We start from the raw sequence: 16,043 nt of genomic DNA, 5'->3' as shown, positions 1-16,043 counted from the left end.
AAAAAGTTAAAAAGGCAAAAGCAGAAATGTTTGATTTCTCTGTTGAAATGCATAATAGGAGCTACAATTTTGGTTTTCTTTAGGGACTATGCCACTTTTACCAGTTGAAACATTAGATCTCTTTAATTATATAGTTCACAATAGGGCGAGAATTAAATAAGTTGCCTTAATTAGACCCAGTGAGAAAAGGCCTACAGTAAAGCTTGAAGAGTCAAATAAAACTGCAAATCACAATTTTGAATTCAGATTTATTTAACACTGTATTGCAGTTTTCCAGTTTAAAAGTTGGGCAGGGCTGTGACATCACAACCATTTTGTTTAACTTTTTCATCACAAAGACTTACAACACTGAATGGTTTTTGTTTAAAAATTTGAAAAGACATTGTTTATGCATGTTGATGTGTAACTATTGGATTAAGTGTACGCAGACACAGTTCACACACACACACACGACAAAAACTGCTTGTTGGTTAAAAAGGTTTATTAAAAGTAGTAGTTATGAGCAAGGTGAATTTTCTAGTTGATAAAACTTCCACAGAAAATATAATAGAACTTATTGTTACAATAATAAATGGTGGAAAAAAGTTTTAGAAAAAAAAAACAGTTGCACAAAAACAAATGCAGTGAGTAAATTATTGTTAACATAAAAGCTCAATATATAATTCATACTGCCATAACCTGTGTTTAAATTACATTGGACATTTTCACGAGAAGGAGACAAATAATTGACCTAAACATAGGCTCCGCTGCGGTCCGTGGAGCGAGCCTTGGAGTATCTAACATCATAGTTCATCTTGTCCCGTGGAGGACAGGAGCTGCAGAGGAGAGCCCCTCCCATGAGCAGCAGCCCCGCAGAGGCCCAGCCAACGTAGAGCGAAGCCCCCAGCTCCCTTCTCTGAGCGTTGGTGATGATGGGGCTGTAGAAATCCCTAATGATGGTGTTGGCCGTCCAGGAGACGGGTATCAGCATCAGAAGTCCAGCTACGAGGAAGACGACCCCTGAAGCAATGGCTACTTTACTTTTCTCCCTCTCCTCCTTCACAAAGTTGGTGCACTTTCCTCCGGCCACGCCTAGAACGAGCCCAAAAACTCCAACAATGATGGCGATGACGACGAGTGATCTGGAAGCCTGAAGGCTCTTGGGCAAGGCCAGGAGTGAGTCGTAGATCTTACACTGCATCTGGCCGGTACTCTGCTTCACACAGCTCATCCATAACCCTTCCCAGATTACCTGGGCGGTCACGATGTTGGCCCCAATGAAGGCCGTAACCTTCCAGGCCGGAAGTGCACATGCGACAATGCTTCCCAAAAAGGCGATCAGGGCCAGGACCAGTCCCGTAATCTGTCTCGCTCCAGACACCATGATGGAACTGTGGAGTGCTCCAATGACAACGCCTGTCCACTCTTCAATGAGGTGTAATGTGGGAGACACAAGGACAGGGTTGGGGGTTTAAATCTTCTAAAAGAAACTGATCATAACTTCCCAATTTAGGTTTTTGTCATTAAAGAAGAAATTACAGGAGTCACCTTTTAGCTGAGACTGGTTTTGAAGAAATTCCACCAAACCAGATTATAACAGTAGTGGAAATCTGGGAGACCTTAAAGATGGAAATTGGATAAATTTAGCTCACAAACAACCAAACTGGATAATATTGCCTAATAGTTTAAAAAAAAAACAGCACCAATGAATGTAATGTACAAGTTATATACCTTGTGATAAGTTGGATTAACCAACAGTTTACGTTTTAGAGGAAAAACAATGCAATGCACACAAATCTAATAATAAGTCATTATTAGCATCAGTTCTTTAGTTTAAACTGAAAATAATTAATAAAAAATAGTCCCTCCCACATCTCTTCTTTTTACAACAGCAATTGGTCACATCATATGTACACACATCTTACCTTTTGTTCCAACAACAGAAGGAAAGTAAAACAAAAAAAAACTACCAGTTTTCTATCTGAGAGCAAATCTAGAAGCAGTAGAATCCACAGTATTCTGTGGCTCTGGATCAGGAACCACTGATTAGAATCAGGCGTGTTGGAGCAGCAGCTGTAGCCAATCCTCGTTTGGCCCTTTACTGCAAACCTGGCTTTTGCATATTAATATTAGTCCTTAGATTGTGTTTGTAGGAAGAATTAAACCATAATGCATGTTTTTTTTTTTTTTTTATACCATGTGGTGGGCATCTATAGCTAAAATACTGAGCAGTGCAAAGCAATGATAAGTCAATCACAAGGTGATTTATTAAAACAGTTAAATACATAAATGAATACACAACATGCTACAATATTTATAAAGCTACTAGAAAATACTAAACATGCTTCTCAAAGACCCAGGGAATAAAATACATTGTACATCTTATTATCTCTAAATCAGAAAATGCTCATGTACATCTATTTGTCAACAATACAGCATGAAATGATAGCTTTTTTTGGCTCGATGTGACGTAGTACAGTTCATATCTATATTGACATTTTAAAAGCTTTTTTCCCCTCCACATTTTCTTTATTTTTTTTAAATGTATTGTTATTTTACAGTCGTGGCTGCTTCACAATGACTAATGAAAAACATTCTTACTAAACCTCTAGTATTATATATTAACTGGAGTTTCACTACACGTCTTTTTTAATTTTCATTTACACACAAAAAAAAAACATATTCTTCAGATGTTTTTAATTATACTTATGTAGTTCTGCACTTTTTTTTTTTTTTTTTTAGAATTCAACCATTTAAATTTAGTTTTTCAAAAATAGCTGTTGAAAACATACACACACACACACACACATATATATATATATATTGTTTTTTAAAAACATAAATCTATATATTTTTCCTTGCAACATGTATTTTACAGCATGCTTGTAAAAATTAAATAAAAAAAGGTTCTTTTAAAATAAAAGACAAGTCCAACATGAGAGACATTAAGTATTTGTTATTTTTTTTACCAGCTGTCCACGACTCATCCAGTACTAGTCTGCGACCCACTTTTGGGTCCCGACCCACCAGTTGAGAATCGCTGCTCTAGTGTTCCAAATGAAGCAATAGAGTGGTCTAACCTTTGTCAAAAATGTAATTACTCGCTATTAAATTACACATATGGTAATTTACATTTATGTTGTTATGTTAAGTATACTTTTTAATACAAGATAACATTGTGTAGTTCAGTGTAGTTCAGTGATTCTCAACTGGTGGGTCAGGGACAGCTAGTCAAAAATAAATAAATACCTAATGTCTCTCATGTAGAACCAGTCTTTTATTTTGAAAGAAACTTTTCTTCTGGCAGGCATGCTGTGAAATGCACGTTGCACAGGAAAATATTTAGATTTATGTTTTCAACAGATATTTTTGAAAAACTAAATTTGGTTGGTTGACTTCTAAAAAACAAAAAAAAAATATGGTAAAATGTGGGTAAAAAAAAAAAAATCTATGACGAAACCTTTTAGTCAATAAAATGAACGCTGCACATGTAAGGCAAAATAAATAATATCCAAAAACGTTGGTGCACAGAAGTATTTTTCTGTTAATATTCTTGAAATACAGTTTTCATCGTAAAATTTTTGGTAAAGTGAACGCGTGAAATGCGACCATATAATTATATTTTTAGAATTAAGTTTAATATCCGTGAATGAGCCCTAATTTCTCTTTAGAGGTTTACATTGAAAAGTGTCTCACTCAGATACTATTTATATCCCAGAGGTTGATTATACATCCCGGCTACACTGGAGTCAGGGGGATTATAGGGTTGCATTTGTGCTGCATACTCATACATCTTTCTCTGTGTAGGATAGTGAAACATTAAAGGGGTGTTTGTTCTCAGACCGTCTGTTCTCAGGGTAGCCGTGCGTGTTGAGTTGTCGCTGAATGAACCAAAGTTGTAAGGCATGTAATAGTACGAAGGTTCAAATCTCTTCTTCGTCCTACAGACGAAGCACATGAGCACACCACCGAGGAGAAGAAGGGTCGAGGAGGCCAGGCCGATGTAGATGGAAGTGCCCACGTCCCTCCTCAGAGCGGAAGCAACCAAAGGGTCATTAGACAGGAAGCTGGTTGCAGCTGCTGACCAACCCACAGAAATCAGACACAGGACGCCTGCCAGGATACACAGGATGCCACCGACCAGAGACTTCTGAGAAGAAAGAAATGAAGTCCTTTATATTGTTCAATGTGACGTCGATGGATAGAATCATAAAATTATTAAATAAAGAAGAAAGTAACTTTCATTCATGATGTGGGTGTCTTAAAATGAATACATTTTTTTTTTTGCTTATTTAATGATGGATGAGATAAGATAAGATCAGAAAGTACTTTATTTATCAATCATAAAGTATGGGGCGCCAATTTTTTAAGCACACATGCTTAAAAAAACAGCAACTTTTTGCAACATTTAACAACAAACCACTCTGCACATAGCGCGCGTTTGTGTCAATGAGCTTTTAATTTGGTACTTCCAGTGTATTTGCATATTAGCTAAATATTTAGTTTCACCAACTACATTTAGATTTAGGTTTAGATTGAACATTTAGATTTAACATTAAACATTTAGATTTAACATTTAGATTTAACATTTAGATTTAACATTTAAATTTAACATTTAAATTTAACATTTAATATTTAGATTTAAGATTTAGCATTTAGATTTAGATTTAACATTTAGATTTGGATTTGATTTAGATCTAACATTTAGATTTTAGTGTAAAAAGTAGATTTAACATTTAATATTTAGATTTAACATTTAATATTTAGATTTAACATTTAGCATTTCCATTTTGATTTAATATTTGATATTTAACATTTAGATTTAATATTCAATATTTAACATTTACATTTAGATTTAACATTGACGTTGTATTTTTACAATAAAAGTAAATATCACAAATTCCACGTAAATCTGGTCAAAAGTGCTAAATGTTGCAAAAAGTTGTAAAGTGTAACTTTACAATCGGCGCCCATACATTTTGTCAACTCAAAATACTTCCCTGCCACATTTGTCTTTTGTTTTGAACCAATGGAAATTATTTTTGGTCATTTTTGCAGTCCTGGAGGGTCACTGTCCTCTACTCCACCACACTGGAGAGTAAATAATCACCTTTCTGGAGGAAGAGGAGGACCGAGACACCGTTGGCTCAGGTTCTCCACAACAGTTGACCGCTCCTCCGCCCAAGAGAGCGACGATGAAGGCCAGGATTCCTAAGATGATGGAGATCAGTGTGAGAGCACGTCCGGCCTGGATATCGACCGTCATTGTGATGGAAGAAGTGTGTTTTTTACACTGCATCTGGCCAGTTGCTTGGAGGATACATTGTAACCACAAACCATCCCACGCCTGAGAGAGAGAGAGAGAGAGAGAGAGAGAGAGAGAGAGAGAGAGAGAGAGAGAGAGAGAGAGAGAGAGAGATATGGATGAAAACTACAAATGTTATAGTAAAACTAATCTAATGTCTTGATTTCATAAAGTTAGAAGTTTTTAAACACTAAAAAGTTGAGCAGCAGTTTAACATTCGTGGATAGATCCAGGGGTGGACTGGCCATCTGGGCCGGTCTGGTCCGCTACGTTTTTTAAATTAGTTAGTGGAGGCAAACATGGTAACAGGTGGCCAAAAATGGTCCAAAAGTGGCAAAAACGTGGCAAGAAAGGAGTGTAAAGCGACTAAAATGGGCCAAAAGCAGTCAAGAGAGCCCAAAAAATGGGCAAATAAAGAGGAACCAGGTGATATTTAATGGCAACCAAAATGGGCAAAATGTGGCAAACAATAGTAAAAAAGTGGAACAAAAAAAGGCTAAATGTAGGGTAAAAAAGAAACAAGTGGTTATTATTGGACAACAGTTTGCTTATTTGGATGAAAAGTGGCCTCAAAAACTAAAGAAAGGACAAAAATTGGATAAAAGTGTCAAAAAGAACTCACAAAAAAGAGGAAAAAGGGATATTTATTGGCCAAAGGTAGTTAAAATCTGAAAAAAGTGTCAGAAATGTTTTAAAAGGGACAAAAGTGGGACAAAGGAAATTGCAAAATGGCCAAAGGAAATAGAAAAAAGGGGTTAAAAAGTTTCCCCCTTTTAAGTTGATAGGGAATAAAAATTAAAATTAAGACATAATGAGCCACATGTTGAGAATCACTGACTTAATAACGGCTTCTACGTGGTGTCTCTGATAATGTAGTGGGCTGGTCTGGATAGAAAATGCCAGGACTGAATTTTTGTCCCAGTTCCCCCAGGATGGATCTAATGGAACTGGTAACTGGGCTGAAAAATATCTGGTATGTGTGTCAACTACTTACCGATTGGGCTGTCACGACGTTGGATCCCACAAAATTAGTCTCACGCCACATTGGCAGCCCACATGCTAAACATACCCCCAAAACACCCAACAAACACAACACCAGGCCTCCAACCAGTAAACCCTTACGTCCCATTGTCCTCCACGCTATCCCCCGTTAGCACAGAACAAAGACATCAATCCAGGCTTTTGGTGTTTTTCCTCAAAATGAAACCCAAAATCGTCTCAAACAGAGCAGTTCTGAATAATAGAAAGATCAACAAACGCCGCAAAGATGGTCCACAGAAACGCAGCCTATGGGCTGTCCCTGCAGGGTGTTCAAACACCTCTAAACAAAGCCAAACTCCTGCTCATCAGGTTTTATGAACAGGAAAATGGTTGATGTTGAACATTGAGCTTCCAAAATTACAATTTTTAACTTTTTTAACTTTTCAGACCCCCCCCACAATCTTGCACATTTGGAGCTTAATTTATTTTCCACAAAGGCTTCTGTATAAAATTAAAGGTTTGTCAAAAATGTACAATTCTATTTTAAATAAAATAACACCAATGAATTTAATTTTTGAAAAAAATCAAATAGTTGTAATTCAAAATAAAAATAAAAATTCTCAAACTCTAAGTATAGCTAAATGTAAGAAGTCTAAAACAGTGCCATGTGGGTAACAACATAATAGGTAGAAACCCCAAACTGAACCAAACAAAGTGGCGTTGATCAGAAATGGCACGAATAAGAACATATGGATTATGTTCAATGTGAAATATTAAAAAAAAAATCACAAAACATAATAGTCTACTCAGTAACGTTTTGGTGTAGAAATGTGACAAATTACTTTACTTCTTTTAAAACATAATTAAGTACAAGTAAAATGACGTGAATACTTGTAATCTATTACTTTCACCTCTGCCTCCATGTTATCATGTCACCATAGGACACAGGTGAGGGTTTTCTTCACTAACTATTCCCAGGAATGAGGAAAGAAAGTAGCCTCGGGTACAGAAACCAGTTTAAAATGGATGCAATACTCAAGTGAACACAGAATAATTTAAGCTTCAGTTCTGCAGTCACTGGTAAGGAAAGGCCACGCAGTCCATACACATACAGGAGAGAGATAAACAACTGTGATGCCCATCACAATAGGACAAATAACTAAAATGCTCATCTCACAACCAAGCACATGAATGGATGTTCTCAAAACAAGGTCAAATACATCTAAAAACATATGGTTCCCCATAGTTATCAATATGATATTATTGTTTTGACCAGAAACATGTCATGATGACAGTCATTTTACGGTAGTTTAATTATAAAGCTATTTGTGGGGGTTAAATTTGAACTATTTCATTAGTTATATCTAGATGGACAACATAAATAATAAAACATACTGTACATAACAATCGATTGTCTTAAAGAATGCATATTAGGTTTACTTCATCTAATAAATACCATGAGATGACTCGTTGTACTTGGTGTTACATAAATAAATAAGATTGAGTAGAATTGATAGTAGTGATTGATTTATGGACGATCTGATTTATATAATTAAAATACACAACAGATGCAGCATTTGTAGTTTTAGGCAATGACGTATTTATTCAAAAACAATTACGAAAATAAATTTCCATTTACAAAAATGATCAGATTTCTAAACATTGTTGGAAAAAAAACTGCGAATGCAAAGAAAAGTCATTAGCTCATAATACATTTCGAGGTCAATTATTTTGTCCGAACCAAAGAGTTACCTTTGCTCAGTCTTCTTAAAGTAACCACAAAATACAAAGATAAACAAAAAAGTGAAAGTGCTTCATTAACAAATAACAACAAAAAAAAGTTCACTCAGCAGTAAAAATAGATTTTGCGTACAACTAACAGAATATCAATGACCTTTTAAAATGTTTTTTTTAAAGCAGGAATCGTGCCCTGCAAACTGAAGTATTTAAGATTTGTTTTAACATTGAGACATTTCACTTCAAATTGTTTTCTACAATATTACACAGAATATTTTCAACCATCCTTTTGTTTCCAATACAGTATGCAACAAGATCATCAATAAGCCTTTAGATAACAGTCACATTAGCACATGCAGATTAGCTGCACAATGTTGAAACAGTGCAAAGAAAGGAAATCCAGGTAGAAATGTTCCATATCATATGAAAAACGTCTCTTCTTATCCTCAGCATCCAAACGTACCACACAGGATTGCACCTCCAAGGAAAAGCAGCGCTCCAGACGCCCAGCCAACGTAGATAGACGCCCCGAGCTCGCCCCTCCTTTCATCTGTTGCCACGGGGTTGTTAAATCCAGTGATGATGTTGTGCGCTGTCCAACTTACAGCGATGAGACACAAAACACCAGCAATTATAAACACCACACCCCCAGAGACTCCAATGTTGTCTTTGAAGCGTCTGTCATAGTCAAAGAAGTTGGTGCATCGTCCCCCGACCACGATCAGCCCGATGGCCACCACGCTGACCCCGATAGAGACGCAGATCAGAGCTCTGGAGGCCTGCAGGGCGGGAGGCAGAGCCAGGACGGAGTCGTACACTTTGCACTGGGATTGGCCCGTGCTCTGGAAAACACAGTTCATCCATAAACCTTCCCAGAAGATCTGAGCGGTGACGATGTTGGAGCCGACAAACGCCGTCACCTTCCACATGGGCAACCCACAGATGAGTATGGTGCCAAGAAAGCCAATGATCCCCAAACAGATGCCAACCAGCTGAGTTTGCATGCTGTCATTGATTAGTCCACGGTGCCAAAAAACTACAAATCACAAGCAGAAAACAGTGATCTTCTGTTTGGTGGTGGTCATTTTAAATCTCACAGTGAGCTGGAAAGGCTGCCGCTCACGTTTCGCTGTGAAACCTTAGATTGTATGTTTGAGATCAACAACATGAAGGGAGGAGACTTTCTCACTTGTTGAAAAACTTTCCTGCTTGTCCTGATTCCAGCCTGTCATACAAGCCTCCAATAACAGAAAAGGGTTTGCAAAGGCGACGCGTTGGCGCACCTTTTTTAACTATGCACCTCTAGATAATGGGACATTTCTTTATAAGACACATCATGTGACTTTTTATAAACCATTAAAGTTAGGGGTTTGCTTTAAAACAAGAGACACCAACCATTCTGAAACTGTGAGCTACTTCATAGGTACTAATATTCCAGAGGGCTACCAGTTTGAAAAGCACTTCTTAAATACTAAACGTTGACGGTTTCGCTTTAGAGGGTAAGTTAGGCTAGAGGTAACTTTAAAAGGTAGGAAATTAAGTATTTCTTCATTACGTTTCAACCACAATCTAAAAATCCACCTTGCATCATATTATATAACATAATGTGATGCATACAACAGACCTGCGACACTTAAACATGCAACATTAGTGAAAATAAATATTTAAAAAATTTAATGCTAAAAACAGGTACAGTGGTATTGAACACTAAGCATCAATCTGTTAGTTTGAATCCTAGGAAGTAAATCAGATTTTAAAGAGAGGTCATTGGTGCAAAAATATTGCATTTTGTTGGGCATAGATCTAAGGATATTTTAAAGGTTTTTAGGCCACATTTGTAGAAACAGTGAAGGAAGTGATTTTACAAGTAAAAGACTTAAAACTTAGTGATGGCATACTAAATAAAGGGTTGTAGAAGTGTTTAGGCTAATGTAAAGTAGTGCATTCGTAACAAAATGAAGTGTTGCAAAGAAAAATTCAGCTATAAAATACTGGTCTGTAGTTATGCTTTAAGATTAAAAAAAACATACAAAAATTGTGAAAAGTTCCTATAGCAGCCCATAGGTCAAAAAAAATAAATACTCATACCATTGGCAATGTGTTTTGAGTCAGGGAGCAGAATCAAATCTACTTTGTACAAAGCTTTTATTAAAATTCATAAAATATTAAAATCTTAAGGCAGGATAAGTCCAGTTTGTCAGAAAGCTGCCAATGAGGGAAGAGTTGTGTTCAGACGTAGGCGTGTTCACTGGGTCCTGAGACCTGTGTGCGTGGACGAGCATACTGAACAGAGTAGCTGAAGCCGTTCGTCTTCACCTCACGCCCACAGCAGAACTGAGACACCAGTAGGAGCCCACCGCTGATGAGGAGCCCCGCAGACCCCCAGCCAATGAACAGCGCTGCTCCGAGCTCCCTCCTCTGTGCGTCGGTCACCATGGCGCTGTAGAAGGTCCTGATCACCTCATGTGCAGACCACGACACAGGGATGAGGCACAGGATCCCACCGACAACAATGAAAACTCCTGCAACGACAGCCACCTTTCTCTTCGCCATTTCGTCGTCAATGCAGTTGGTGCAGTTGCCCCCGGCAACAGCCAGCAGGAGTCCCATCAAGGCGACCAGGATGGAGATGACGACCAGGGCACGGGCCGACTGCAGGTCCCGGGGCAGAGCCAGCATGGAGTCGTAGACTTTGCACTGCATCTGACCAGTGCTCTGCATCACACAGTTCATCCACAGGCCCTCCCAGAACGTCTGCGCCGTCACAATGTTGTTGCCAATGAAAGCAGATACTTTCCACATGGGCAGAGCACAAATGATGATGTCACCCAAAAAGCCAATGGCAGCCAGAACAATGGCGAGGACCTGGAGACCTGCAGACGTCATGGTCGTTGTCCTGGTAACAATCACAGAGAGAGAAGAAATCAGACGTAAATCTACTGGAACTCACCTGCAGCTTTTATATGCACATGGTACAGGCAGCTCTCTTCTGATTGGTTGGCCTAAATGAGTCCAATTGGAAACACCTGTGGATGATTGGTTCTGATCCAGCAGTGGAAGCTGGTGAAGTGACTGATGCCAAAAACACAAAATGTCAAGAAAGTGGATTTCATTCAGTGTGGGTTTTTTATTCATTTAAAATAAAAGCTATTTTCAAATAAACATATTCAACTCTAACTAAAGTCTTCTTTGATTTGATTGTGGCATTTAACTTAGAGAAGAAAAAAACACCTTTAAGAATCTTAAATTCAGAAAACAAAATAAATATGAATTGCAACTTATTAAAATGGGCTTTTGTTTGGTAAGGTAATTTCTTATTTCTGTTTATACATTATTGAGACCATTAGAGTCAAATTAAACAAAACACAGAATCATCTTTGGCAACAAAGGTACTTAAACTCCACTGTTCTCAGCCAATTTTAATTTAATTTAATTTAATTACAGGTAAAAGCTTAAGAAGCTTAAAAATATGGAAATCTAGTCATTTTACAATCTGCCCTCAATATAAAAAGTAATTGTCTTTTTACTAAAATGCAACTTATGTTTTAGTCGAAATTTAGTCATCGTGACTATTTCAGTTGTAGTCTAGTTTTAGTCAAACATATTACATTAAGATTTTAGTCCACTAAATCAGTTACAGATATAGTCGACTGAAATATAAACCATGAGTTTATGTATTTTTTAAATATTCAATTAGCATTTATCAACCTGATATGAGACAATATTATTATTTGTAAATACACAGATAGATTTGATAGGATAACTGTGTGAAACCAAATGAGTCGTCTTACTTCCTATTGGCTCACTTACCTATTGTCCCGCCTTCCACGCAACAAAGGTAGTTTTGATTGGATACCGTCCAAAAAAACAACTTAGCTCTGATTTTCGTCCCATGTGAACTTTGTAGTTTACTTTCTATTAGTTGATGAGAATATCAGTATATTCTGATATGGTTTTTGTTCAGACATATTTTTTTCAACTAGTCATCGTCTCATTATTGTCACTTTTGGTGATTTGTGCACTTTGAATGTAAAATACAGTGTTTTATTCTTTTCCCTTCTGAGGTCTACTGAGGCCCAACAGGGCCTCTTTGATGGATGTTTTCATCTGATCAGTGGAGCAAGAGCCCACCCAGCAAACGAGGAGGAGGAGTAAAAAGGGGGGACATGGGGGTATTTGTAGGTCAAATAAAAGTTTTAGCGCCCAGTCCAGTGCAGAGGAAGAGAAAGGATCGTCTGACGAGAACCATGGCGTCTTTGGGTCTGCAGATACTTGGTGTTGGCCTGGCAGTGCTTGGATGGATTGGAAATATTCTAATCTGCATGTTGCCTCTGTGGAAAGTGTCTGCTTTCATTGGGAACAACATTGTAGTGGCTCAGACCATCTGGGAAGGCCTGTGGATGACGTGCGTTGTGCAGAGCACAGGCCAGATGCAGTGCAAGGTCTACGACTCCCTACTGGCCCTGCCACCTGACCTCCAGGCCGCGCGGGCCATGGTGGTCATTGCCATTCTGTTCTCTCTGTTCGGCGTGCTGCTCTCTGTGGTCGGAGGTAAATGCACCACCTGCATTGGAGACAAGTCAGCCAAAGCCAGAGTGGCCATCTCTGCAGGGCTGTTCTTTGTGCTGAGTGGAGCTCTGTGTCTAGTGACGGTGTCTCTTCCTGCCAACACCGTCATCAAGGACTTCTACAACCCCATGGTGCCTGATGCTCAGAGGAGGGAGCTGGGGGCTTGTTTGTACATCGGTTGGGGAGCAGCGGGACTGCTACTGATCGGTGGGGCTCTCCTGTGCTGTCAGTGCCCCTCAAGGGGAGATCGCTACAACGGCTCAATGTATTCACCTCCTAAATCCACAACACCCGGAAAGGAATTTGTCTGATTCCTGCAAGACACTGTATCAATTCTTGTTTAAATTGGGACTTTCTTCCAAACTAACACTTTCAGATTAACAATGTTTGTTTCCAAGGATGACGTCATGTTAAGAGTTAAATGGTTATATAGATATATGTCATTTTCTGTAACTTTGTTTGATTAACTCTCCTGGAGCATTTTTGTAAGATTTGACAACACAAAAAAACGTATTTCAACTGTTTTTAAGAAAATAAAAATGTTTTGTTTTTGTCAGTAACACTTTTTCCTTTTCTATCTTTTATGCACATAAAAACAGTTAATAAAGGTTTCTAGGCTTTAAGAATATATCTTTTATGTGTGTGTATGAGCATCTGGAACGATCATGTTGTGCAGTCTTTTCCTCACTCAGGTGGAAGTCCACTAGAACAGTGTTCCCCAACCTTTTTTGTCTCATGTACCCCCCGAGGCCTCGCTTCAGATTAGGAGAACCCCTTCGTCACTCCAATTTAGTAACCTTTCTTGTTTTATTTACATGTTGTTAAAAGCTTGAAAATGCCAACCTGTCCGTTTAACGCACACTAAATATCAATTTTGTGCATTACAATTATTGTATAGCAGAGAATATATTTACCTCAAGTTTTAGTAATGTGCATAACATGTTAGTAGGATATTAAGCCCACAATATTGTTTATTTAATTAATGCAGTTTATGGCCAACGGGTGGAAAAGCTGTTGGATGAGCATGTACAGTGTCTGAAATAGGCTTAAAAATGACTCAGCATGTTGGAAATAGATGTTTCCAAGTACCCCCCCTACAATGTGTTGAAGTACCGCTAGGGTTACACGTACCCCTGGTTGGGAACCACTGCACTAGAAGACTTTACTTAAGAATTTACTTCTGAGATTCCCTGAATGAAAGTGTTACGAATACATTTATTATTATTAATAATAATAATAATAATAATAAAGTGGACCATGTTAAAATAAAGCTGTCATTTTTAATCTAGATTTCAGGTAGATTTTTATACTTGATTAGAGCTCACATAAGTTTGAAGTTTTACTTCATCTCACTCCATTTCGGGCATTTATGTTTCATATTTCTATCTTGTTTCAATAGCCAGATACAGACTTGATTTGCACAGAATGTATTTACGTTTGTTTTCTTGCCTCGCTTAAAATAAATGAATAAAAAATAATTGGCTAAAATATTGCAATTACTGTATAATGATTATTATTTTTAAATTAAACTGATTCAGCACATTCTATACGTTCACAACGTAAAATGAATGTAAGATGAAAGTGAGTTTATAAGTGATACAACTAAAGCAGCTTTGTTAAAGCTAATGTTATGAGCAGGTTTACAGTTAGTGAAGCCATGTGGCCATAATACTGTCTGCTACGTATTGGTTTTATTTATTAAACTTTTAATCAACACGATGTACATTTTAAAATACTTTCAGATCTGATTTTGATATTTAAGATGGTACATTGTAGCTGTGAGTGAGCGGATGCAGAAATGCAGCTTACAGTTAGACAGAGATCAGCTGTTAGACCGGTTTCAACCAGAGTAGGTCACACAAAAAGAAAACTATTTAAGAGGCTCAAGATGTACCTCTTTGCTGACTGATCACGACAGATGTGTTCTAACAGCGCAAAGTGTAAATATCCATTCTTTGTAGATCAAAAGGCGCTCCTTAGCAACGTGCAACCAAGCACGCGGTCCACTCTGTTGTTCCAGTCGGTGACATCCATTCTACTTCAGACACAGACTGTAAATCTTTGACCTGATAATGAAAGACCGTTACTGCTCAGCAAACACCTCAGACAGTAACAGTTACGTCTGAGCCCACGGAGCTAAAGATGCTTTACTGTTGGGAATGCTTACACAATTTCTAGTGTTCAGTTGGACAGCGGAACGTAAAAACAGGCAAAAAAAACACAAGAGAAGAGAATAAAGAAAGACATTTTAATTATACCATTAAAAAAAACGAAAGTCTGTGCTTGTTTTTAGGCAAATTAGTACACATGTCCACTTTAATACACTGAATCAGTTCAAAAAACAGTCTTTGTCTTCAGCAGTACAAACACAAAAATATAAAATAGTACATTTTTCTAGGAGTTGTTTTGATTATCCAAAATCTTTCAATGTATCCTAAATCAAATGTGAAAACAGAAAACATTAACTGTTATTCAGATGAAATGTAGTAAATCTAGATCAGGGGTGTCAAACACATTTTAGTCCAGGGGCCAAATACGGAGCAGTAATTTCAACATTATTGTGCCCTAGTTTGCACTTCTACGTACACATGAAATACTAAATATGCAAGAAACTGACAATATCAAAGCAATAAGTGAGAGATATCAGTCCCAACAGGATCTTCACTTTAAATTTTCTCAATTTTGTGACCAATTTCTATTTAATTAATGGACAAATTATGTAATAATTTGAGGAAAATTTAAGGATTTGTAAAAAAAAAATTCAACAGATTAAAATTAAAAATCAATTCAATCATGCAATGTAAACACCGGGAAAACTCAAATATTGTTGAGTTTCATTTACACACTGATTCATGTTTTCTCTGTCATTTTCACTTTCTCCCGATGGGCCGAAATGGATGCTCCAAAGGGCCGGATTTGGCCCCCGGGCCATTTGTTTGACATGTGTGTTCTAGAGCAGTGTTTCTCCAACTTTTTTGGCTCAAGTACCCCCTTTGTCCGACTACAACATTTTGCTCAGAATACTAAGAAAAAACAACTATAGAGCATAATGATGGAATGAATGAGTGATAACACATTTTAACAAATCTCATTTTGTAATAAGTGAAAAGAAATAGATTTAATATCTACCCCTCAGGTGTGGGACCAAGACTGACCCTTGTATTTTTTTTCTCTCATTTTCTGTTTTTGTTCTTGTTGTATGTTGTTGGTATTATTTAAATTATTCTCTTTCAGTGTGTGTATTTTTGGTGTTTGGTTGTTTCTTATGTCATTTTGTATGTTTCTCTGTTAGTTTTGTGTATTTTGTAGTGTTTTTTTGTGTGTCTTTGTTGTTGTTGTTTTGTGTGTGTTTCTGGTGTAATTTTGTGTATTTTTTTTTATTCAATATATTTTTCTCTTATTTTGGTTGTTTTTGTTGTCGTTTTTCTGAGTTGGTGGTAATATTTATTATTATTATCATTTTTAACTAAAG

General features: G+C 37.3%; 5 protein-coding genes across 6 annotated transcripts in view; 1 reads left to right on the top strand and 4 right to left on the bottom strand.

The window, feature by feature from the left end:
* Positions 1-730: 730 nt before the first annotated feature.
* LOC114475430 (claudin-4-like) lies at positions 731-1,533 on the bottom strand. Its single transcript, XM_028466204.1, has 2 exons — positions 1,528-1,533; positions 731-1,404 (listed from the first exon to the last, which is right to left on the bottom strand). Exon 2 carries the CDS (start codon positions 1,361-1,363, stop codon positions 731-733), a length of 633 nt encoding a protein of 210 aa, XP_028322005.1. The 5' UTR covers positions 1,364-1,404; positions 1,528-1,533.
* A 2,038-nt stretch (positions 1,534-3,571) lies between these two features.
* Positions 3,572-6,494, bottom strand: LOC114475931 (claudin-4-like). The gene is made up of 3 exons (XM_028467143.1): positions 6,279-6,494; positions 5,090-5,326; positions 3,572-4,129 (listed from the first exon to the last, which is right to left on the bottom strand). Exons 1-3 carry the CDS (start codon positions 6,411-6,413, stop codon positions 3,683-3,685), a joined length of 819 nt encoding a protein of 272 aa, XP_028322944.1. The 5' UTR covers positions 6,414-6,494; the 3' UTR covers positions 3,572-3,682.
* Positions 6,495-7,972: 1,478 nt separating this feature from the next.
* Positions 7,973-9,183, bottom strand: LOC114475396 (claudin-4-like). Its single transcript, XM_028466160.1, has one exon. It carries the CDS (start codon positions 9,004-9,006, stop codon positions 8,449-8,451), a length of 558 nt encoding a protein of 185 aa, XP_028321961.1. The 5' UTR covers positions 9,007-9,183; the 3' UTR covers positions 7,973-8,448.
* A 1,048-nt stretch (positions 9,184-10,231) lies between these two features.
* LOC114475391 (claudin-like protein ZF-A89) overlaps positions 10,232-16,043 on the bottom strand; it is a 37,557-nt gene continuing 31,745 nt past the window's right edge. Inside the window, exons 1-2 of one of the 2 annotated variants that reach the window (XM_028466153.1) lie at positions 14,466-14,478; positions 10,232-10,898 (exon numbers count right to left, since the gene is read on the bottom strand). In XM_028466153.1, coding sequence (XP_028321954.1) covers positions 10,232-10,888 — 657 coding nt within the window. In that variant the 5' untranslated portion in view covers positions 10,889-10,898; positions 14,466-14,478. Of the gene's footprint in view, positions 10,899-14,465; positions 14,479-16,043 lie in introns of those variants that run through there. The other variant, XM_028466152.1, reaches the window with a different exon arrangement.
* LOC114475395 (claudin-4-like) lies at positions 12,174-13,062 on the top strand. The gene has a single exon (XM_028466159.1). The coding sequence runs from the start codon at positions 12,250-12,252 to the stop codon at positions 12,880-12,882; it is 633 nt and encodes a 210-aa protein (XP_028321960.1). The 5' UTR covers positions 12,174-12,249; the 3' UTR covers positions 12,883-13,062.

This window comes from Gouania willdenowi, chromosome 14, assembly GCF_900634775.1.
Source record: "Gouania willdenowi chromosome 14, fGouWil2.1, whole genome shotgun sequence".
In the NCBI taxonomy this organism is placed as follows: Eukaryota; Metazoa; Chordata; class Actinopteri; order Blenniiformes; family Gobiesocidae; genus Gouania; species Gouania willdenowi.
The sequence above is the reverse complement of the archived record's forward strand: the minus strand, read 5'-3'. Positions and strand labels throughout refer to the sequence as shown.

Bases quoted from the DNA above. Each gene is read 5' to 3' on its own strand.
- LOC114475430 (XM_028466204.1), bottom strand. From the start codon at position 1,363: ATGGTGTCTGGAGCGAGACAGATTACGGGACTGGTCCTGGCCCTGATC.
- LOC114475931 (XM_028467143.1), bottom strand. From the start codon at position 6,413: ATGGGACGTAAGGGTTTACTGGTTGGAGGCCTGGTGTTGTGTTTGTTG. The intron at 5,327-6,278 runs GTAAGTAGTTGA...TCTCTCTCTCAG, and splicing joins ACGTCGTGACAGCCCAATCG to GCGTGGGATGGTTTGTGGTT. The intron at 4,130-5,089 runs GTGATTATTTAC...CTTTCTTCTCAG, and splicing joins CCTCCTCTTCCTCCAGAAAG to AAGTCTCTGGTCGGTGGCAT.
- LOC114475396 (XM_028466160.1), bottom strand. From the start codon at position 9,006: ATGCAAACTCAGCTGGTTGGCATCTGTTTGGGGATCATTGGCTTTCTT.
- LOC114475395 (XM_028466159.1), top strand. From the start codon at position 12,250: ATGGCGTCTTTGGGTCTGCAGATACTTGGTGTTGGCCTGGCAGTGCTT.